This window comes from Rhinatrema bivittatum, chromosome 2 (assembly GCF_901001135.1).
Source record: "Rhinatrema bivittatum chromosome 2, aRhiBiv1.1, whole genome shotgun sequence".
Taxonomy (NCBI): Eukaryota; Metazoa; Chordata; class Amphibia; order Gymnophiona; family Rhinatrematidae; genus Rhinatrema; species Rhinatrema bivittatum.
This window is the reverse complement of record NC_042616.1, coordinates 636740792-636764345: the sequence shown is the minus strand read 5'-3', so window position 1 is coordinate 636764345 and position 23554 is coordinate 636740792. Positions and strand designations below refer to the sequence as shown.

The following is a 23554-nucleotide window of genomic DNA, read 5'->3' as shown; positions in this document are numbered from 1 at the left end:
GCTGTGGGGGAGGGGGGGGGGAGTCGGGTGATGTGCTAGCTCTGAGCAGACATGTATGAGCTGAGCATGGCATCAGCTAATCTATTTGTATCAGTATAAAATATGATTATACTGATATATTTAAAAGTTACCATCTAAAAGTTACTTAGATGGTAACTTTTAAACAGGCGCATGAGCACACACCTGCGGGCATTCGTCGGCCCGCACCCAGGGTCGCGGCCATTTTATAACCTACACACATAGATGCATGCCTGCTATAAAATAGCGTGACCACGCACACGTGCACACAATTGTAAGTGGATGTGTGCTTCATGCAAATCCCACTTCCACCGCGTAAGTGGGGGAATTTTAAAAGCTACCCATGCCGATGCCACTAGACATTTTCCCAGTTCATTCCCTTTTCACCCAGATAAGAGACTTCCAAACATCCCTAGTTTAATAGCCTCTCTCCTCCCCTGTTAGATCTAACCCTTAGAACCCCGCTGATCTGTGTAGATTTTTCTGTTTTACAATTTGCATGCTCTCCATAGCAGAAGTAAAGTTACGTGGCAGGGGACCTCAGCGTGCACCTGTGCGCCTAAGTATTTACAGGCTAATTTCAAGTTCAGATTCAGGAATGCACACGCCCCGCCCAGACCACACCCTTGCCCCTTTTTAGGCACTTTTTCATTTGTGCAGTTGGCTGGAGATACGTGCATACATGGACGGTTTTTAAAATCTGCTTGGTGCGCACTGGACCAACTTGTATGCATTCCTCCCGGTTTTGCTGCATGCCGGGCTTTTTATCATTTGCACATGTATATGCATGCATGTTAGAAAAGAGCATGGCCACGCCTCACACACACACATTTGCGCCACTTTTTAAGTGGGCACATACAACTGCACTCCAATGCCGCTTCTACCGCATAAATCAGGGGATTTTAAAAGGGGCGCACGCCGATGCCATTTCCATTTATACCAGGTCATCCACAGTTCAGAGATAGGTCCTACAGCCTCCCATGGTTTGATTGCTTTCACTCCCCCTTACCCCCAACCCTTAAAACCCCACTGATCTGCCTATTTATCTTTATTTTTTAACTTACAAGTCATCCACAGCAGAAGTAAAGTTACATAGCAGGGTGCCTCGGAGCACGCCAGATCACATAAGTATTTATGTGCACATCTCAGCTTCACGCCCTGAAATGCCCATGCCCTATCCAGACCATGCCCATGTCCCACCCATTTTTTTGGAAACTTTCTAGATGTGCACGCTGTGGCATTTCCATGCACATCCAGACGGCTTTTAAAATCCGCTTGGCACGTGCGAGCCTGACATATTCGTGCATCCCCTAATTAACGCACACACCGGGCTTTTAAAATTCACCTTTTTAATGTGCATATATAAAGGTCATGAGCAGATTAATCTAAAAAATGACAATTAGGAAAGCAAACATTTTTTCAACATTGTTTATTCATTTCTACCTTAAATTATCACAAGCATTAGCAAAGAAAACAAGAATCATATTATTTCCTCTTGGAAGACAATGTTATGTGCAATATTTATAGGAACAAGTAGATGTCTGAGGCACTCAAAATTGATTATGAGATTCTATGTAGAAAAAAAAGCCTGTGAATCATTTTGGTTCTCACTTTACCAGCATTTCATTACAGGTTTTAATTTTTTTTTTTTTTTAGCAAATTCAACAACTCATGCGTGGTTTGTAATCTTCAATAACGGTGTGCCACCCCTAAATAATCACTGCATCCTGGCAAGTATAACTTCATATTAGCAGATGATTAAGGAAGTGTGTCGGGGATAAATTCAAGGAAACATGACTTCATTGTGAAGCTTTACTACAGTGCTGCCGTCATTTTCATCCTCCGCCAACCACCTTGAAAAAAGCAGAAAAGAATGCACAGCTGGTAAGAACTATGGGCAGTACCAATTAGCAGAAGTTTAGTCATTGGAGGTGTTTGAAATATTGTGACCGGAGTACTTTGATAACTCATCATCAGGACCGAGAGTAGATTTCAAAGCTACCATCATTAATCCTGAATCCAATGTCTTGTTTAACCCATTTATTATTTTTTTTCATTCAGTAGAGTAATATGTTTCCATTCCCTCATCCTTTTCCTGCATGTTTTTAAAATTGCTTTCGAGGCATAACATGCACTTTGGAGACAGAGTATCTTGGCTGGTAGAAGAAGTACTGTCCCCCAAAGGTGAGAGAAAATTCCATGGAAAATTGGCTGAATTTCTGTGGCACAATTACATAGATTTGTGTTTTGAATAAAGTTCATTTTATTTTGCTGTACAAAAATAAAGATGTCAATATTCAACGCTTTTTGTGTGAGTAAGTTTTGGATTTATGTTCACAAAAATCTGAGCTTTGAATATTTTCCCTGCAAAATGCACACATTTTGGTCACACAATTTTTTTGGGAACAAAATGTACCCACAGAAAAAGGGAGTGAGGCTTTACTTTACTCGAGGAGTGCACATATTCAGTATTGTCCAGGTAAAGTTACCAGCACAAGTCAGATCAGAAAAATCACAGTCCTAACTTTACCTAGAGGAGATAAACTTATGAGTATAACTTTGAGATTATTATAACTTTAACTATTCTAGGTGACTTGTGCACATAAGTCCCGCTAAATATCTGGGAAAAGTTACATGTGCAACTTTACTTGGACAGATTTGACTGTCACTGTGTTCACTGAATAAGTCTGGTAATTTATTTTAATTTTGCTTTTGTTTTTTAGTGAGAGAAAAAGGATCTTAGTTATTGACGGAGAGAAGAGAGGAGATGGAATGGGGATATGGGGAGGGGAGGGGAAGGGAAGGGATAAAGGGAAACCATCATGAAGATGGGAGTTCAGGGATGATATAGGAAAGGAGGATCACTGATTGAGAGAGGATCAGGAGGAGGGGAGGGAGGAAGAATCAGGAATGGGGGAGAAGAGGGTAGGAAGATCAGGAAAGTTGGTTAGAGGGAATTGGGGTATGGGAGGGTATGGGCCTGGAAGAGGTTGAAAGGATCCCCTCTCTTATTCTCTCTTCCCATCAAAGCAGATTATTTCTCTCTCTCTCTCTCTGTCTCATGCACATACACATTGGTGCAGATGCCATCTCTCTACACACACATGCACATACACCCACTCACTCACACACTCAAGCACACACACACTGCCCCCCTCCGTGATACGAATCCCCTCTCTCATACATCCTGGTTTTCCCTTTCCCCTCACCTTCAGTTGCCTCTCTCACCTCCCCCTGAATCAATCTCTTTTCACTCCCCCACCCAAAGATAAACCCCTTCACAAAACCAATTCCTCCTCTTACACCTCCTCAGTACATTCCCTTTCTCACTTCCCCCTCGGCTGAGCCCTTTTCCTCCTCTCCCCTAAGTAGATCTCCCTGCACTTCCCTATTCAGTCCAGCTGACAGGAGGAGGAAAGAATCAACACCTTGGACTGCATCCTCTTTGTCTTTCACGGGTGGCCAGACTCATGGTTTAAGCTGCAAGAGTCATTGTAGTTCCACATGGTTTAAACTGGGGCTCTGTCTCCAAATGGCAAAGGATGAAGATGCTACCTGAGGTACCACCACTCTCTTCTTCCTATTTTCTACCAGTTGTGGGAATTGAAGAGGCCCAGAAAGAAAGAGGAAACGGGGACTGGAGGGGCAGAAAGTGAAGGATATTTGGTCTGGGGGGTTGGGAGGTCCTTGGGAGGGGGGAGAAATGGAATGGTGAAGATCAGGCAGTGAAAGATAAAGACCATATCCTTCAGCCTTTTCTGTAGTTGTGGAATGGTTCTTCCTGGAGTGGAGATTTCTCCCACATACTGCTTTTCAGGGCACATTGCTGGAGTTGCGCTGAATGGGTTTGTGGTATGTTGTTGGGATAGACGTTTGAATGTGTACATTTCTATAGTAACATAGTAAGATAGAAATGATGGCAGAAAAGGACAAAAGGGCAAAATTCAGCTCTTAAGTACATTTAACTGTCTCTCATAAAGGGGCCTATACTTATGCAATTAACATGCACACGTGAATGAAAGCACTAAAAGAGCATGCTATGCAATAAGGATTTGGAGGTCCATATACAGAGGCATTTAGCCAGATACTTCACTAGTTATCCAGCTAAATTTTAATTGGATATCTTATTATCCTGCTAAAATGTAGCCAGATAACTTAGGGGTATTTTGGGGAGGAGTTACATTAGCTGGATAAGGTTTTGGCTAAGTCTGATCACACCAGAGATCTGCCCTAAAGTTAGCAGGATAAAGTTATCCAGATAATTTTAAGATAGCCGGCTATATTGAATAGCACAACTACACTATTGAATATACCTCCAAAGTTAGCTAGATAAGTTCGTCTGCTTAACTTTGCTATCCAGATAGTGACTGAATATGTAGCCCTTGATGTGCACATTAAGATGTTCTTTGAATACATTAACTTGTAAGCACTGAAATTAGCCCTTAGCTGCATGAAAATGAGGGAGGGTTAATATGCAAATGTGATTTTACTAGACTTACGGTAAACAGTGATTTGTCTCCTTCCACCATGCCACCATGGGCATGTTAAAGGCAAAGATTTACCAACAACCTCGGATGAGATGTTTACATTTTAACATGGATGATGTTACCTCGAACCCCCTATAATATCTGGCCCTTTTGATTTGGTACTTTCAGTTAGGAGGGAGGATTTCAGGCTGCAATCATTGTGGATATAACTCTTTTTTGTGTTAATATCCACATTAGTACCAAAGTCACGGTAAAGCCATTTTATAACAGATTTTATTGCTTAAGCCCCCTAAGGAATATACAATAAATATTTACAAAAATATCAGTCCATGGATGGAATTATGAATTAATATTTGAAGTTTTCCCATGTCTGTTTGCCAAATAATTGGTTAAATGGTTTCTATAGTATAAAGCAATTGCTAACAAATACTCAGTGTTATATAAGAAGCAGTGATACAGATACAAAGGGCTCAAATTTCCAACAGTGTAGTCATCTTCAAGTGTATGTCAAGAGTAACTTCAACAGTTAGGTTTCTAGATCAACACCAATAGGAACTGAAGAGGGTGGTTAAGTTTAGCTGCTCAAAGACTGGGTGACCCCAAGGGCAACTTAGGTTGAGAGATGAAAAAATAGACACATAGAGGTCAATATTCAAAGGTCTTGTGAGTTTAACTTTTAATGTTATCCTCACAAAAACCAAGATTTGAAAATCTTCCCCTGCCAACTGCATACATTTTGCATGCATTGTTCATTGGGTGCACATGGCTTAGGTGGATATAAAGGAGCATCTATGGAGGCATTCAGTGGGCAGGACTAAACTTTAGACAGTGAGTGCACATCTCCTGCTAAAGTTATGAACACAAGTTTGGCTGGAAAGGAAAACCTGTCCTGTTGTTATATGAGTAAAGTTTTGTGTGTAATTTGTCTTGTGTATATTCAGCAGCAAACTTACCGGGTCATCCATCAAGCTGCGATGTGGCCTTATCACATGCATTAGGGCCTTATGGTGTGCGAGAACGCCCTACAACATGCAATATCAGCCGCATCGTGGTGATATTATTCAAGTTAAGGGAAGGGAAAGAGTGTGGGTGGGGTTTGGGTGGAGTTATGGACTGGCAGTGCTGCGGGCGATAATGTTTTTCACATTAGCACTTTAGGAAATAACTATACCTTTTCCCGTGACGCTATGGGGGTGATAGCGTATAGTGCTGCTTTCCCGCGGTGGGCAAAACTTCACCGCTGTGATGCAGCTGGCTGCACACTATCGCCCCCCCCCCCTCACCCCTTTTATGTTCACGGGCCATCATTCTGCTATATTGTACATATTATAGCAGAATGATGAATCTAGGCCTTAGGCATGTAAAGGTCAATATTCAAAACCATTTAGATGGACAGCTCACAAGTTACCTGACTCCAAATTATCCATCTGAATGTTTAGTTTGAATATTGAGTTCATATATTCTGCTGAATATCACTTTACCCAGATAATTTACCTGCTCACTGTCTCTCTGCATAATGACCTCCTGTTGCTGACTACTAGGTGCCTAATATAGGGGGTCATTTATCAAAATGCGATATGGTGTTTTCGCATGCATTAAGGGCTTATCGCATGCGAAAAGCCCCATTAACGCATGCGATAGGCCTTTAACGCATGCAAAAACATGTTTAATGCATGTGATCGCACCATATCATATGGTGTGTTGCAAATTCAGAAAATAGGAGGAGTTAGGTCCTGTAAGTCCTATTTCAAGTGAACTTACCACTAGGGATGTGAATCGTGTCCTCGATCGTCTTAACGATCGATTTCGGCTGGGAGGGGGAGGGAATCGTATTGTTGCCGTTTGGGGGGGTAAAATATCGTGAAAAATCGTTAAAATCGTTAAAAATCGAAAAATCGAAAAACCGGCACATTAAAACCCCCTAAAACCCACCCCCGACCCTTTAAATTAAATCCCCCACCCTCCCGAACCCCCCCCCAAATAACTTAAATAACCTGCGGGTCCAGCGGCGGTCCGGAACGGCAGCGGTCCGGAACGGGCTCCTGCTCCTGAATCTTGTCGTCTTCAGCCGGCGCCATTTTCCAAAATGGCGCCGAAAAATGGCGGCGGCCATAGACGAAAAAATTGGACGGCAGGAGGTCCTTCCGGACCCCCGCTGGACTTTTGGCAAGTCTCGTGGGGGTCAGGAGGCCCCCCACAAGCTGGCCAAAAGTTCCTGGAGGTCCAGCGGGGGTCAGGGAGCAATTTCCCGCCGCAAATCGTTTTCGTACGGAAAATGGCGCCGGCCATATGCGTATGGCCGGCGCCATTTTCCGTACGGAAAATGGCGCCGGCAGGAGATCGACTGCAGGAGGTTGTTCAGCGAGGCGCCGGAACCCTCGCTGAACGACCTCCTGCAGTCGATCTCCTGCCGGCGCCATTTTCTGTACGAAAACGATTCGCGGCGGGAAATCGCTCCCTGACCCCCGCTGGACCTCCAGGAACTTTTGGCCAGCTTGTGGGGGGCCTCCTGACCCCCACGAGACTTGCCAAAAGTCCAGCGGGGGTCCGGAAGGACCTCCTGCCGTCCAATCTTTTTCGTCTATGGCCGCCGCCATTTTCGGCGCCATTTTGGAAAATGGCGCCGGCTGAAGACGACAAGATTCAGGAGCAGGAGTCCGTTCCGGACCGCTGCCGTTCCGGACCGCCGCTGGACCCGCAGGTTATTTAAGTTATTGGGGGGGGGTTCGGGAGGGTGGGGGATTTAATTTAAAGGGTTGGGGGTGGGTTTTAGGGGGTTTTAGTGTGCCGGCTCACGATTCTAACGATTTATAACGATAAATCGTTAGAATCTGCATTGTATTGTGTTCCATAACGGTTTAAGACGATATTAAAATTATCGGACGATAATTTTAATCGTCCTAAAACGATTCACATCCCTACTTACCACACCGATCCCTCCTACCATTCCAGATTCCGAGGCTACGGCTAAATGTGAAGAACTCGCCAACTACTTCCAAAGCAAAATCGCCAACCTGCTCTCCAGATTTTCCCCCACCAACCCCTCTCCCCCCACTAACCCACTTTCAATCCCCTCCCCATCCCAACCTTCAATGGCCACAATTGACCTCACCTCCTCTAAAGAAATTACAGGCCTCCTGCGAAAACTTAAGCCAGCCTCTCACCCCAGCAACACCATCCCCACCAAAGCCCTTATAGCCATCCCCAACAGCATATCCAGCACCATAGCAGATATTATCAACTGCTCCATCACCCATGGGATAGTCCCAGATTCCCTCAAACACGCTGTTGTCAAACCCCTCCTCAAGAAACCCTCCCTAGACCCAAAAGACCCTTCCAACTTCCGCCCCATTTCCAACCTCCCTTTTATCTCCAAACTTATGGAAAAGGTGGTCAATTCACAACTCATGGACTACCTAGAAAACCATGATATCCTCCATGTTTCCCAATTTGGATTCAGGAAACATTTTAATACCGAATCCTTACTGCTCTCCCTTACTGACTATCTTCTCAGAGGACTGGGACAAGGTCACAGTTACCTCCTCGCCCTTCTCGATATCTCAGCGGCCTTTGACACCATCAGCCACCACCACCTCCTGACACGGCTAGAAAGCATCGGCATCTCAGGAATAGCTCTAGCCTGGTTCAAATCCTACCTCTCTAACAGAAAGTTCTCTGTTAAAATTGGAAACAACCTATCTGCCTCATACCCCCTACAACAAGGAGTCCCGCAAGGCTCATCACTTTCATCTACCCTCTTCAATATTTACCTTATCCCTCTCTGCCATCTCCTCTCCGACCTTAAACTCAAATTCTATCTCTATGCTGATGATGTACAGATCATCATCCCCATTCACAACTCTATATCTGACGCCCTGGAGCACTGGGAAAAGTGCCTTGCAGCTATCAACGCACTCCTCACCAACCTTCAGCTTGCACTCAATACGAACAAAACGGAACTCCTCCACATCTCCTCGCATCCCCCCGACCTCCTCTCTAACGACCCTAAACTTAACCTCCTCACAGCCCAACCTTCTGTTAGGGACCTCGGAGTCCTTCTTGATCCCAATCTTAGTATGAAACCTCACATCAATTCCATCCTAAAAACTGGCTTCTTCAAACTCAATGTACTAAAGAAACTCAGACCCCTGCTCTACACCCATGACCTCCGTACAGTGATTCAAGCCACTCTCACCTCCAAACTAGATTACTGTAATGCTCTCCTCTTAGGGCTCCCACTGTCTTCGATAAAACCCCTTCAACTACAGCAAAATGCTACGGCAAGACTCATTACCAATGCACGTAAACACGACCATATTACCCCCATCCTCAAGGACTTACATTGGCTCCCCATCCTGTCCCGTATACATTACAAAACTGACCATAATACACAAGTCCATCCACTCCCACAATTCCAACTGGCTTGACCTCCCGTTCACTGCCCCCCAGTCCACCCGAGCCACCAGATCTACCAACAAAGGCACCCTACATGTCCAATCCCTGAAAATGGCTCATGTCTCCTCTACCCGCGACCGTGCTATCTCTATTGCCGGTCCGGCTCTCTGGAACTCTCTACCTGACCATATGCGCATTGAACCGTGTGCAATTAAATTCAAAAAGAAACTAAAAACACTTCTGTTCAACCATGCTTACCCAGAATAACTTTTCCATCTCCCCTCATAGTCCCCCCCCCTCCAGGGGACTGCCATCTCCTTATATTAAGGAGACTACCATTGTAAATTATAAATTGTATTCTCTGGTTATGACTTTCTTGTTTTATCTATCCTTCCTACTGCTTATTTATTTTACCCCCCGCCCAGTTACATTCTCCTTGTTGAAATGTATTTTCCAAGCTTTAAGTTATTATGTGAACCGGTATGATGTACCCACTAATGCCGGTATATAAAAGTTTCTAAATAAAATAAAATAAATAAATAAAACTGACAGGTCCAGAGCCTTGAGAGAGAGAGACTGGCCATAATATCATGGCCCATAGGTAGGTATTTGTATCCCTATGGGAGGCCCACCTAGTAACTTGAGGTGGGGTTTAGGTAAGAGTGTAGGGGGTTAGGGGCCACTTTGACATTGCCCAAATCTCATCTTGGAGTGAGTTTCCTCACTCCGAAGGCCAGCAAATCTTCACAAGAGACCACTGTTCTGTTCGTACGTGTCACGTAGAATGTCAAAGTGGCCCCTAACCCCCTACACTCTTACCTAAACCCCACCTCGAGTTACTAGGTTGGCCTAACATAGGGATACAAATACCTGTCTAGGGAGGAGACACTATAGCAAGTCTCTCTCTCTCTCTCTCTCTCTCTCTCTCTCTCATATGTCTAGGACCAATAACAATGGTCCCCTGGTGGTTGAATGAAGGAAATACAACAGGTCTGGAACTCATCACAGAATCTGAAAATGGTATTGCAATTTGTGCTAACTTAGCTCTTTGCACAGTTAATTAGCACAAATTGTGATAAATGTTATATTAGCATAAAACACACCCCTTTTGCTATCGCATGCAGTACTTACCGCATTTTGATAAATCCACCCCATAGGTAGCTAAATCCAGGTGCTACAATAGCAGGCCTAAATCTAGGCCTGGTATTGGCTATCTAAATTAAGGCAAATTTCAGCTGCAAACTCTCAGGCCGAAACTAATAGCGCCCGCAACAAGAAAATGCATGTTGATGGCCCTATTAGTTATTCCCGCGTGATACAGAAAGTAAAATGTGCAGCCAAGCCGCACATTTTACTTTCAAAAATTAACGCCTGCCCAAAGGCTGGCATTAATTTCTGCCAGCACCGGGAAACTGCTTTTCTGTACACCCTCCAACTTAATATCATAGCGATATTAAGTCGGAGGCCCCAAAATTAAAAAAAAAAAAAATTTAAATCGGCCGGCTGCCCCCGGGTCAGAAGACGGACGCTCAATTATGCCGGCGTCCGTTTTCCGAACCCATGGCTGTCAGTGGGTTCGAGAACCAATACCGGCAAAATTGAGCATCAACTGTTAAACCCCCTGACAGCGCCGATCTTTTTACCGCGGGCCCTCATTTGCATGTGGGCCAATACTAAATTGCGTGCCCAGGAGAGTGGCCTGTGCGCGCGCCAGGAGAGTGTCTCTCCCACACTTTTTTCTGTATCGGCCTGATAGAGACCAATATTCAAAGGAGTTTATCTAGATGACTTTTGAGATATCTATGAACCCCAAGGTTTCAGTAGCTTTGCCACTTATCTGGACACAATTATTTGGACAACTTGGTGACATTTTGGGGGGGTTCCAGGGAGGAGTTGATTTAGTGAATAACTTATCCAGCTAAGTACAATATTTAAAGTTAGTCAAATAAGTTATTCGGCTAATACTAGACATGCCTCAGAGTAGGGATAAAGTTATCCTTAACCTATGATATAGATGGTTAAATGGTTAGCAAAGAAAAAGAAAGCAGCTGAGTAGGCCTGGTAGCCTGATCCCCTATCACCCCACCCTAGTGACACTAATGTCAAGCTTTGTGTTCATTCCTCCCCCCCCTCCCCCCAAGCTTTTCCCAAAGTTAATGAAAAAGTTTATGGCCTATCAGGCTGATAGCCAATCACAGCATGGGTTCTCCAACTAATCTTCCCTCCAGGCCCCCTCCTCAACCCACGCCTCCTCCTACTGCCATCTCCAACCCTAATCCTCCTGCTCTACTTGGCACCCTCCAAAACCTTTCTGGTCACTAGGATCACAGTACATGCATTCCACTGTTGCTTTGAAAGAAATGCAGGAAGCATAAGCTGCCAACGTTGCTGTCAGAGTATTCTAAAAGCAACGCTGGTAGCTTACGCATCCAATGTTGCTATCGAAGCAATACTGGAAGCTGCCATGAATGGCATAAGTGTACTGCGATCCCAGCAGCCTGGAGAGTTTTGGTGGTGCCAGCTGAGATGGGGGATTTGGGGGGGGGGGGGGCCCAGAGAAAGGATCATTTGGAGAAACTGCCGGGGAGTGGGGGAAGGAATGCTGCTTTTTTCTGATAGATCATAAGGTTTTAAACTTTGTGGGGGCTTTTGTAGGGTGAAAGATTGGGCCAGCAAGCCTGCTTGGCTGCTTTTTCATCAGTTGCCACTTAACTTATGTCATTTGACTATTGAAACATAACCAGTTAGGTTGCAAAGTTATCTGGCCATGTATCCCAGATAACTTTATTCGGGAATATTCAGGGGGACATTTATCCTGTAGAATATCTCTGATATCTTATCCAGCTAACTTTAGCTGATTTTCTCAATATTGGTCTCATAGCCGCTTAGATTGGATTGAAAATTTTGGGCCCTGTAGGTTGGACACTCAGCTGCTGTTGAAAATTGACAGTCAATGGAAATAGAAATTATAAGAAACTTGTTCAGTATACAGACCTGTTACACGAAAAGTTATATGTTTCATCTGTTGATAGATCTGTGATTTCTACCTTTTCAAGAAACCATCCGCTTCCTGAAAGAAAAACACAAACATATATCCTTTTGGTACTTGTAAAATAAAGTGCACAAAAGGTGTTACCTTTCTTTTTCAATTGTTGAGATGGTACTGAATGATACTATTTAGAGACATTCTTCCTCTCTGCGTGCATTATGGGTCCGATATGCACTAAATCCTGCCTTAAAATCTTTTAGTGTGCACATCGTTAAAAATTGACCTTCCATGCTACACCACTACATAAAGGGTAATGCACTAATGTTTGGGCATGTACATGCAAAGAATAGTCACCATAACATGTAAACACTATTTGCACATACAACTGTACTTTGTATGTGCTAATAGTGCCTATGTGCTAAATAGTGTGCATATGTTAAACTGAGCATGTGCTGTCCTATTTTGCTCATGGCTCATACCCCTATGCTATAAACTTGTATAAAAGTAAGCCTGATGCATGTTGCTGATGTCAGCATTGAAGGCAGGAGAGGAGATCATCTGGACACCAGGAGAGGACGTGATAGAAGAAAGGAGACCTGTAGGAGGAAAAAACAGATCAAAAGTATACACCTCAGAGATCTCCAAAGTGACTGGCATCAAAAGGTGCCTCAGACAGGTGCCAGGGAGGAAAATCGACAAGTCTTATCTTGAGTGAGAAGGATGCAAACATCTGATTCCCCTCTCTATATGCACCCTGTAGTTTTGGGACTATAATGGCACATTGGCAGCAGTTCATGCTGGAGTTTCAGAATGCTAACAGTTATACTTGAATAGACTAACTACAACACTGACAGCAATGGCCATTGCCATACACCAGCAAAGCAAGTTCAGGTGACTGACAACACTACTTCATCTCCAAAGTTACTCTCCACTCCCTTCTGCAGCATTCACTCTATCTATGCCATGCAATTGCAGCCATCTCATTCTCTGAGGGCCATAGACCAGAGATGGAAAGTCTAGATAAGGGCATCCAGCCTTAGAAGGATATCATGTAAGTATCCCTCCTGGTTCCCAGTCAATGCCTTAAATTAGAGATTTATATCTCAACTCCTTCACCTTTGTCTTTGCAGGCTGCTCATGCCATCTGAGACCATGGAACACACAGTTCAACTTTCTGCGCAATCATGGTGTTCATTTAGAACTTCTGCAATGAGTTTATTTGCAATAGTTACAACATTGTGCCTTAAACACTGTGCAGTGTACAACAATGTCTGAGAAATGGTTGTCTTAAGCCTTTAATTTGAAAATATGTTTACTTCTCTAAATATATGTGAAATTTGTTTTGGTGCTTGAGTGTTTGTTGTTATCTCTTCTCTCTGGCCTCTCTCTCTCATTCTCCTCTGTCCTGTTTTCTATGCTATACCTCCCACAATGTCTCTTGCCTTAGCAGCCCCATTTATCAATATCCCTAAAATCATTCTGTTAGCTGAGCCCTTGAAATAGCATACATACTAAAAATTAACACCTGGTCTGAAACAGGTATTTAGCAAATGTGTGTCAAACAGCACATGGAGAAAAGCATACCATTCTATTTCGAACACCTGCTAAAAACATATGTGCATCTCACATGGCTTTATTTATATGTCAAGAGAACACCAAAAAAGAGCCAAAAAGTATAGTCCTATATAAAGTAAATGCAAAAACAACAAAAGGACACTGTTCAATAGCCTTGTATATTAAATGGCTAACGCCGTCATGAAACCAATTTTAGAGATGCAATTTTAAGAGTGGAAACCGCATCAGCAAGCCTGACAACGGCAGTGCATACAGCAGAGCCATCCGGACTAATCCTCATATGCGGTGTTTTTTCATATAGCAAAATGAATGCTTAGAAACATGATAGAAATAGATTTGGAATACATTTTGAAAACTGTAAATCCGACAGTGCCCGTCACATATGAATAATTAAATAGACCTGACAGCGGCCGGTGTTTCACAACCTAACAGTTCCTTCTTCAAGAGTCTGATTGACATGCAAAACACTAAAAAACAAGGGAAAACTGGACTTAGTAACTTGCCAAAAAAATTGATTAATAAAAGGCAATACTTATCTTGACGGCAACAGCACAGCAAACGTTATTCTTGTGGACAACAGGTCTCAATGAAGTTTCAATGTTGGTGGGACAGAGATGGCCCTGAGCTGGTTGTTTCTTTAAATAACCCACACTTAGAATAGCGTGGCACCGTGATGACGTCAGATTTCTATGGTAACAAATATAATGATGACGTCTCAGCGTCAGGTTTATTTATTTATTTTTATTTATTTAAAAATGTTTATATACCGCAAACAATAAGACATTTGCATGTCCGTCTAGGCGGTTTACAAATATACATACATAAGTTAAAAGTAAAGCACAGCAAATTTACATATGAAGGTTAAAATAGACAAACACAGCTAAATTAGACATAATAAAGGTCTATCGGTATATTGTGTTATTGGATTTATGGTATGTTGTATGCTTCTTTGAATAGATATGTCTTTAGCATTTTCTTAAATTCCTTACGGTTTGATGTAAGTCAGAGGTTTTCGGGGAGAGAGTTCCATAAGATTGGACCGGCGACGGAGAAGGTTCTTTTGTGGATTAGAGCCAAGCTGACTGTTTTGACTGTTGGTACTTCTAGCAAACATTTGTCCATGGATCGTAGCTGTCTTGAGGGCTTGTATATGCGTAAGATGGAGCAGAGCCAAACCGAGTCAACGTTATATAGTAAATTGTGAATGGTAGATAAGATTTTATATCTGATACGGTGAGTTATGGGGTTTCTGTGGTATAAGGCAATCAGGAATCTCTACAGAAAAACTTGGTTCTAAAGATGAATTTAAACCTTGTGGATCGACTGTGCCCAGACGATGGATACAACATTGTTCGGCCTGAAGCATCCAACTATTAAAGTCCCCACCCCCACCAATTTGGGACTAATTGTTCTAGCACACAAACTTTGAGATCGTCAAACACATGTGAATGTTAAATGCAATGGGAAGAAAGGGGAGCAGTAAGGCGGCCTGTGGTGATGCATGAACGGTGTTCAATGATGCGGGTCTTAAGAGCCTGTTTGTTTTTTCCCACATAAAAGAGATTGCACGGGTACTGCATGAGGTAGATCACTCCTGTAGAATGGCAATCGATGACACTTCTTAGAATAAAAGTATAATTTAACGTGTCAAAATGCAGAGCTGATGTACTTATCATAATGTGGCATACTGTACAAGTGCCACAAGATGCATGTGATCCTGTAGAACCAGAGTGAATAATCCTAGATGAATCTGAGTGAACCAATTGGTCTTGTAAATTAGCTCCTCGGGGAAAAAGCAAATCTGGCTATTTCATGGAATTCTTTATAGACTTGAAGAATACACCAATTTTGAAAGATAATCTGTTTCATTTTGTATGTCATTGATGAAAATGGAAGAACACAAGTCAATGTGTCAGTAGGCTCCGGAGGATGTGGTAAAAATAGCCAGTTGTGGTTGGTAAATTTCGCCCGAGTGAAAGCACGTTTGATGCAGCTGGGGGGATATCCCCTGGGTCTAAAACGTACACTTAATGCAACTGCTTTCAAAATTTGATGCTAAGACGTCATCACGGGTCCTCACTATCCTAAGTGCGGGCTATTTAAAGAAACAACCAGCTCAGAGCGGTCTCTGTCCCACCAACATTGTCTGGGCACAGTCGATCCACAAGGTTTAAATTCATCTTTAGAACTTCAAGTTTTTCTGTAGAGATTCCTGATTGCCTGTTACCACAGAAACCTGATGCTGAAACATCATCACGGTATTTGTTACCATAGAAATTTGATGCTAAGACGTCATCACGGTGCCACACTATCCTAAGAGCGGGCTAGTTAAAGAAACAACCAGCTCAGGGCCGTCTCTGTCCCGCCAACATTGAAATTTCATTGAGACCTGTTGTCCACAAGAATAAGGTTTGCTGTGCTGTTGCCGTCAAGATAAGTATTGCCTTTTATTAATCAATTTTTTTGGCAAGTTACTAAGTCTGGTTTTCCCTTGTTTTTTAGTGTTTTGCATGTCAATCAGACTCCTGAAGAAGCAACTGTCAGGTTGCGAAACACCGGCCGCTGTCAGGTCTATTTAATTATTCATATGTGACGGGCACAGTCGGACTTACAGTGTTCAAAATGTATTCCAAATCTATTTCTATCATGTTTCTAAGCATTTTGCTATTTGAAAAAACACCGCAGATGAGGATTAGTCCAGATGGCTCTGCTGTATGCACTGCCAGTCAGGCTTGCTGATGCGGTTTCCACTCTTAAAATTGCATTTCTAAAATTGGTTTCATGACGGTGTTAGCCATTTAATATACAAGGCTATTGAACAGTGTCCTTTTGTTGTTTTTGTGTTTATATGTCCACACACAAGTACATTATCTTACCTTTTTAGATTAGTTTAGCATGCTCCATAAATAAATTAGATTTGGCTTTAGACCTACTATTGAGCAGGTCTAACTTATTCTGAATAGCAGCACTTATCTGGTGCTTATCTGGTAGGTATCCAGCTATCTGCTTAGCCAGATAAATGCTTATCCAACTGAGGTGTGGCCACTGAATATAGCTGGATATTCAGTGGCTGCCACCTAGACAGATAAGTCCTATTTATCCAGCTAAGTAGCGCTAAATATCGGTCTCTGTGGATTTTTTCCCATAGACAAAACATGGGAGAAAATCGTTAGTAAGAGTCTCCTAAAGTGTGCAAGCTAAGCTTCAGTCACAGGCCCCTAAATCTTACAAATATGTAATCCTGGTATAATTTAAAACAAAAAAGTGGCATACTGTGAATCTCTCCTTCCATTCACTGAATATGATGGTGTATTTTCCAGAATGTGGACCGGGTCAATGCAATACAGAAAGAAATTAGTTGATAAAAGTTCCTAGCATTCACACAAAACAATTAAACATTGTAAAAAATGAATGGTTGAAGTAAATTTATCTCAGGTAGTTCTAACTTGTTCAGAAAAAACCTAAACAATAAACCAATCACTTGTTTTACTGTAAGTAATCAAAGTCACATCTTTCTATAATATATTATGCATACATTTTCTGATTATTACTGTTTAATAGGCATACAATAGGGAGGCTGCTGCTTTAGAATTCATTCTTTGGGATTGATTCATTCAAATTGTTTTTGGCCTCTGGAGAGCAAAGACTAAAACTAAAAGTACAATAGCTTTGTTATAAAAGCAAATAGCTCCTCTCTAAAACTCTCATGTCTCAAAAAGACTGATAGTATGCGGTCAGCCTAGGTGATAATGAGGCAATTTCCAGATTCTCTGGGTAGCTTGCAGGTATGTGCAGGCAAACTATTTTCAGTTCAGTTGGTTTTCAGTCTGTTTTTTGGACAAATTTCATTTTGTTTCCATTTTATTCATATTTTTGGTTTTGGCACTATTTGGAAATAGCCTGCACCATTTATTAAAATGAAAAACCTGAAAGTTTTGGAGGTTTTCAAAGACATTTTTTATTAGTTTTGGATTTAATAAAATTAAACAAAAATGGCCCCATTTGGTTTGGAATGCAGGAGTACTCATCGACCTGTACATTTCAAAGGGAAACTCTCCACAGTTTCCCTTTGAAAATGTGCCAGTGCACACACCATAGTTACAGACGTACTTATGGACTTTGTACCTGCTTCACACCGACTATCTTGAGGTCATCAGAAATGATGATCCCAATGATAGACATTTCTGCACACTTTAGAGAGGTGCTGTGAATTATGGTACAATATCAATAAACAATTCCTTTGTGATATCCAACCCCTGAGTAGGAATTTCAAACTCCATCATACCTCTGAGAGGAAAAAAACAGATGAGGGAATAGCAGCATTGGCAGGAGTAGAGAATTTGCTGCACAGTCAGCCCAGTCTAGAAAAAAGGCAGTCCTACTCCTAAATTGAAAAGTGATATTTTTAGATGTAGAATAACAGGAGTGGAAGGCAGCTGAAGCAGAAGCAATTGAAATTTAGAAAGCATGTGCCACCACTGCCTGTTCTACTCCATCTTGTTTTCAAGCAGAGGAGAAAGGCAGGCGAGCCATCCAAGGCAGGGGCATGGACTGGGGCAGCAGAAGTGCAACAGCCAAAATCAGCAGCATGCTCCTCTACATTGTTTATTGCATCTAAGACAATGGACGCAGTCTGGGATAATCTTGTCTGGGATTCCCTGAATCAGAAATTCCTTTGAGGAATTTCATTCTCTCTATATCTCCCTTATCCTGTCTTTCCTCCAGGGTATACATGTTTAGATCTTTACATCTGTCCCCACACTATCTACTCAAAGGAAGAAAGCATGCTAGTGACTAGACCCCACAACTTCTCTACAGCTATTAGCTGTTCCCTCTCCTTTGATTCTGAGAAACCCTGTCATGATTCCTCTGAATCAGTAGTTTCTTGCTGTAGGCATAAGGGAGAAATGCTGCATTGCTTCTAGAACTGCCTTTGCCCCTCGACTGCCCCCTCCCTTGCCAGTACCAATGGCATTTTCCACTGACTCTGCCTTCTCCTGCCTCTCTCCCTTGGGAATATATCTAACAGTGGCAGCAGGCAGCACATGTTCTTCTAGCCTCAGCTTTTTCTTGCTTGACTCTGCCTTTTCCTGTAGTTTCTACCTGGAAAAAAAAAAGTACAATTAGTGCTACCAGATGTACATGTATTTGTATTTATATATGCCTTTCCAGAAAGAGGAAATGCTTTTCTTTTCCTTCTGCTGTTGTTTCCACTATACCTTCCTGTTCCTCCTATTTCCTATGGTATGATGGAAATTTAACACAGTCACTAAGAGTTCCCACTGTCCAGTGCCCACTGCTTATGGAAAGGCGTTTGTCTTTTAAAATATATTTTAGCATTAGTGTGTGTAGTACTTCTCTTTTCACTATTCTCAGACACTCTCTGTATCTGGTAGCAATGGTACTGTTCTTTTTTCCAGAGATGAAGAAAATTTATGGAAAAACTGCATACCATCAAATGCATACACACTTTCCCACTCCAGGATGAGACTCACAGAAGCAAAAAATCAAATCTGGCTGCTTTGCTCTATTTCCTAGTCAGTGTACATATACACTGCAGTGCACTTCTATATTTGAAAAATCTCGGTTTTAGTACACGGACTTGTACTCACTACAGAGAGCTCACACTGTTTTCCTTCTGCTCTGTTTTGGCAGTAATACAATTACAGAGTGTATGTGTGCTGTATCACTGCAAAGCACAAAAGATTTTTTGACACAGATTAACAAAAATTGTATCTATCTGACAAAAGGAAACAGCAGAGCTGGAGTCCATCTCACTTTTCCTAGTCCCAGACGTTTCTCAATTTTTTTTTCAGTTCTCAGAGCTCAAAATCCAACCAACCTCTCTTTTCCCATCCAGAGACAATAGAGCTCAAAATAGTGCTGCCTGCCTAATCTTTCAGTTTAAAAAAACAGAGGTGGTCGGTCACTGTCAATCCATGCAGATACTAGCTGGGATAGATTGGTTAAAAAAATGCCTGACCTTGATTGATTGGCTTGTTACCTCTTCCTTCCCACCCTGTCCCTGGTCAGTCTATGGTGAATCATGACATCATCAGTTGCTAAGCACTGCTAGCTGCCTTGAGAAGAAAAACTATCTTACAGATTTGCTTGTCTCATACTCCTTAATGGGAATCAAAAATAAATACAAGCAAAAATGTGTGTTAACTTTTGGGGCACTGGACCTGTTACCGAGCGCGCGCGGAGCACGGTTGCCTCCATAGCAGGTGGTGAGCCCTTGGGCCATGGCAAGACTCAAGGAGGAGCCCCAAGCCACACCGTGGGAGGTGAGCCGGTGCAGGCATGGTGAGGCAGGCAGGAACAGAAGCAGGGGGTAAGGAGCGGAGTCTGACCCTCAGCCGGACCTGCACGCCCATAGCAACCAACACTGGGAAGTTGATTGATGAACGGTCCTCCGACTGTTCCAAGCCCTTTCGGACCTGCCACTGGGTACGGCATAGGGCAGCAGGCCGGACAGAGGCGAGGGCAGACAGAGTCCTTAGAACTGAAGACATCAGATGGGGGCTGAAGCAGACATCCAAGATAGGGCTGAAACAAGACATCAAGGCAAGGGCTGAAGCAGGATACGGGCACTGTCTCTCGGGGCGCCCTACACAGCCAGCACGGCTGGACTGGTCACGGACCACCCTGTCCTACAATTGCGGGAGTGGACACGTGCAGGGAAGAGGAAGCGGTGGGTTACTGCACTCCTGGCAGTCAAGGCAGGGTAGGTTGCTGCACTCCTGACAGCCTAAAGCAGGTTTTGCTGCACTCCTGGCAGCCTAAAGCAGGAAGGAAAGTCGGGAGCTGGATCAGGCACTGGATCAGGAACAGACATCAGGCAACATCAGGAACAGACATCAAGGCAGAGACAGGACAAGGAGCCATCAAAGCAAGCAAGACCACGGAGGACCTGGATCGAGGAAATGGTACAGACGACTGTAGAACTCAATCCGAAGGCCAACTGGAACTGAAGAGGAAGTCCTTTTATACAGCTGATGTGGGCAACTCCCTGGGAGGGGTTCACCTGGACCGCCCCTCACTGGCCCTATAAGTGAGGTGGAGAGCTGCGGGCCAGCCCCTAGGGAGAAGTGCGTGGCCGAAGCAGGAAGTCCAAACGCAGCCAAGCAAGCCACAGACAGGCCTCAGGAACAGCTAGGCCTCCCAGGCCCTGGAGCAAATCCTGGATGGTACACAGGCGAGGCCCTGGCTTCCAAGCGGCCTCCAGTGGAAGGTGAGATACCACCTGTAGCGCAGCAACAGGGGGGATCGTAACAGGACTTTCATATTCATTTTTCACAAACTGAAACAAATCTGCCTGATTCAGTTCAGATTCTTTATTTGTTTTAAATGCATGCGCATGCCTACTAAATAGGAGATCTTGCAAGCTGTGTTTTTTCTTTTTTATGTTAAATGTATTTTATTATTGTTTAATTTTTATGAATTATGAATGTGAGGATTGCTACTCTCTTAGGATCTTGGATAGTGTGAGATATATATCTCATAAAAAAAACCAAAATAAATAAATAAAAATAAATCTACTCAGCAGAATGGAGTAAATGGAGGAAGATAAAAACTATTATGGATAAGGACAATATCCTACTGTTGTATGACTAGCTGTATGGACAGGAATCACTGGGTGTGCTAGATGGGCCACTTAATGGTTTTTTTTGCAAGCATCATCTTCTACCAAGTTCAACAGATCCATGAAGAATCAATACCTTCTTCAACACTTTTACTATTCCGCAATGTACCACAATCAAGTCTTAGAGCTTTGTCTATTTTAAATTGTGCCAGAGTCTTCAATAATATCTCCTCAACAAATGGCAATGTTTTCATCTCATAACTCCTTATATGCTTGTCTTTTGCCTTTGATACATTATTCTCTCCATCAAGTGTCAGCTCTTCAGATATATAATTTGCTTCTAATATTGTATTTATATTGATAAATCACCATACAAAAATATGACTCTCTTAGATGTGCCAATCACTAAGTGTTACCAATCACCACACCAAATACCTTTCACCAAATTTAAATATATTTCTTTTAATTTTTCTAATTTTCTTTTGAATTTAATTAAATTTTTTTCTTTAACAGCTTATTAAATTCCTTATGTATTAGATCGCAAAAACTCAAAAAATGTAATGAACTTAAATATGTGAGCTTTTGCATGAATATTGCCTAATTTGTTTTACACTCTTATTTTGTTATTATGAAGATGCTTTACTTGTCATTTCATTGTAATGATTTGAAATATAATAAAGTGTAAATTTTAATAAAATGTAATGATCTTGTTTCTTATTTTATATTTCTTCTATTAGAGATCTGAGATCATAATATACCGTAATAAGCAATGTATATATAAGGGAAAAAACTTCAGACAATGTAGCCATGGAAAAGATTTGGCTTTCAATTTCTTATGGTTCTCAGCTGCATTTAGCTGCCATCATGGGAAAAACCCCTTTTAAATTTTTATTTTGCTTGTATAGTCTTTATATTGAACCACACATGATGACACCAGATCCCAGATTGTCCCTATAATGATAGTGCCTCTGATAATACCAAGTCCAATGTCAACTAACCACACGTGGAGTTCTTAATTAGATACCTGAGAAATACCTCTTGCAAGGATTCCAGCATCTCTCTACTTCTAGTTGATCCTGCAGCTGATACAGCCCACACCTGGCAGATTTAAGCTCCCCATTTACAGCTCTCTCCTTGATTGTTATCCTTTGGATGACTTCTAGCACATCCATAGCTATCACTTCTTTGTGTGATGGCAGCCTATAAATTAAATTTATAGAGATTTTGGACTCCTCAGGTTTCTTCAAGATAACCAAAGGCAACTCAGCTACTCCTTCCTCATTTTCAGGTCGATACAGCAAGGCCGCGTTAGAAAGAGTGCGGCAATGCCAGGCGCACCCTCGTTCCCCGCACGCACAGTCCTGCTCACATACCGCTCGATACTCTATTCAAATTGCTTGCAAATGCAAGCCGCGTCTGCGAATCGTTAGGCCCGCGCAACCCATTTTACTGTATAGGCGCTTAATACAGTGCCTATACAGTATCCTGGGTGCGCTGGTACCTGTCATTTCAAATGTCATTTCAACTGACATTTGAAATGACAGGTACCAGGAAGTGGATGGTTCCCCCCCTCCCGGGAGCTGGCGGGCGCGCGTTTATCCAGGCGGTGGTGGCGGTGGGAGCCAGCGGGCGCGCGTTTATCCAGGCGGCGGCGGTGGGAGCCGGCGGGCGCGCATTCATCCAGCGGGCTGTCATCGAGGAGCCGGCGGGCGGGTGATTGTCAGCCCTCTCCCCTCCTCCCGAAGCAAGGCGCGAAAGCAGCCTTGCTCCGGGAGGAGGGGAGACAGGACTGGCAGTGTAAAGCGACGAAGCGGCAAAGCGGCGAAGCGACTTACTTTTTGCAGCCCCCTCCGGACATCGAACGACCTCTCCTGCCTCCAGCTGCTCGCGAAGATGGACGCCTGCACAGCTGCTGAAGACGTGACGTCACGACATTTGGCGTCACGGCATGTGATGTCACGTCTTCAGCGGCCGTGCAGGCGTCCATCTTCGCAAGCAGCTGGAGGCAGGAGAGGTCGTCCGATGTCCGAAGGGGGCTGCAAAAAGTAAGTCGCTTCGCCGCTTTACACTGCCAGTCCCTTCTTCCCTCCTCCCGGAGCAAGGCTGCTTTTCGCACCCTGCTTCGGGAGGAGGGGAGAGGGGACTGGCACGGGGGAAGCCACGATGTCCGGAGGGGAGCTGCAAAAGTAAGTCGCCGAGCATAGGATTGCCCGTCCTCTCCCCTCTCTCTCTTGCAACTTTTTTTTTCGCTTTTTTTTTGCTTCGGGAGGAGGGGAGAGGACTGGGGCTGCCCCGGAGACCAGCATCCATGGACGCGTCCAGGGCAGGTGAGCGGGGGCTGGGGGAAAGTTTGCCGCCTACCCTTACCCCTGCCTCTAACGCAGGGGTAAGGGTAGGTGGTAAGTTAGCAGGTTAAACGCGCGGCAAAACGGCAGGGTAAAATAGCGATAGTCGGGGCGCGGGTTACTGGATGCTAGGGAATAGCTAATTCGCTCGTTTACATGC

General features: G+C 43.4%; 1 protein-coding gene across 1 annotated transcript in view; it reads right to left on the bottom strand.

Moving 5' to 3' along the window:
• Positions 1 to 1416: 1416 nt before the first annotated feature.
• Positions 1417 to 23554, bottom strand: part of LOC115083385 (lipoxygenase homology domain-containing protein 1-like) — a 456290-nt gene continuing 434152 nt past the window's right edge. The window contains exons 27-28 of the mRNA XM_029587186.1: positions 11895 to 11970; positions 1417 to 1871 (exon numbers count right to left, since the gene is read on the bottom strand). Of these exons, the coding sequence (XP_029443046.1) occupies positions 1802 to 1871; positions 11895 to 11970 (146 nt within the window). The 3' untranslated portion in view covers positions 1417 to 1801. The remainder of the gene's footprint in view (positions 1872 to 11894; positions 11971 to 23554) is intronic.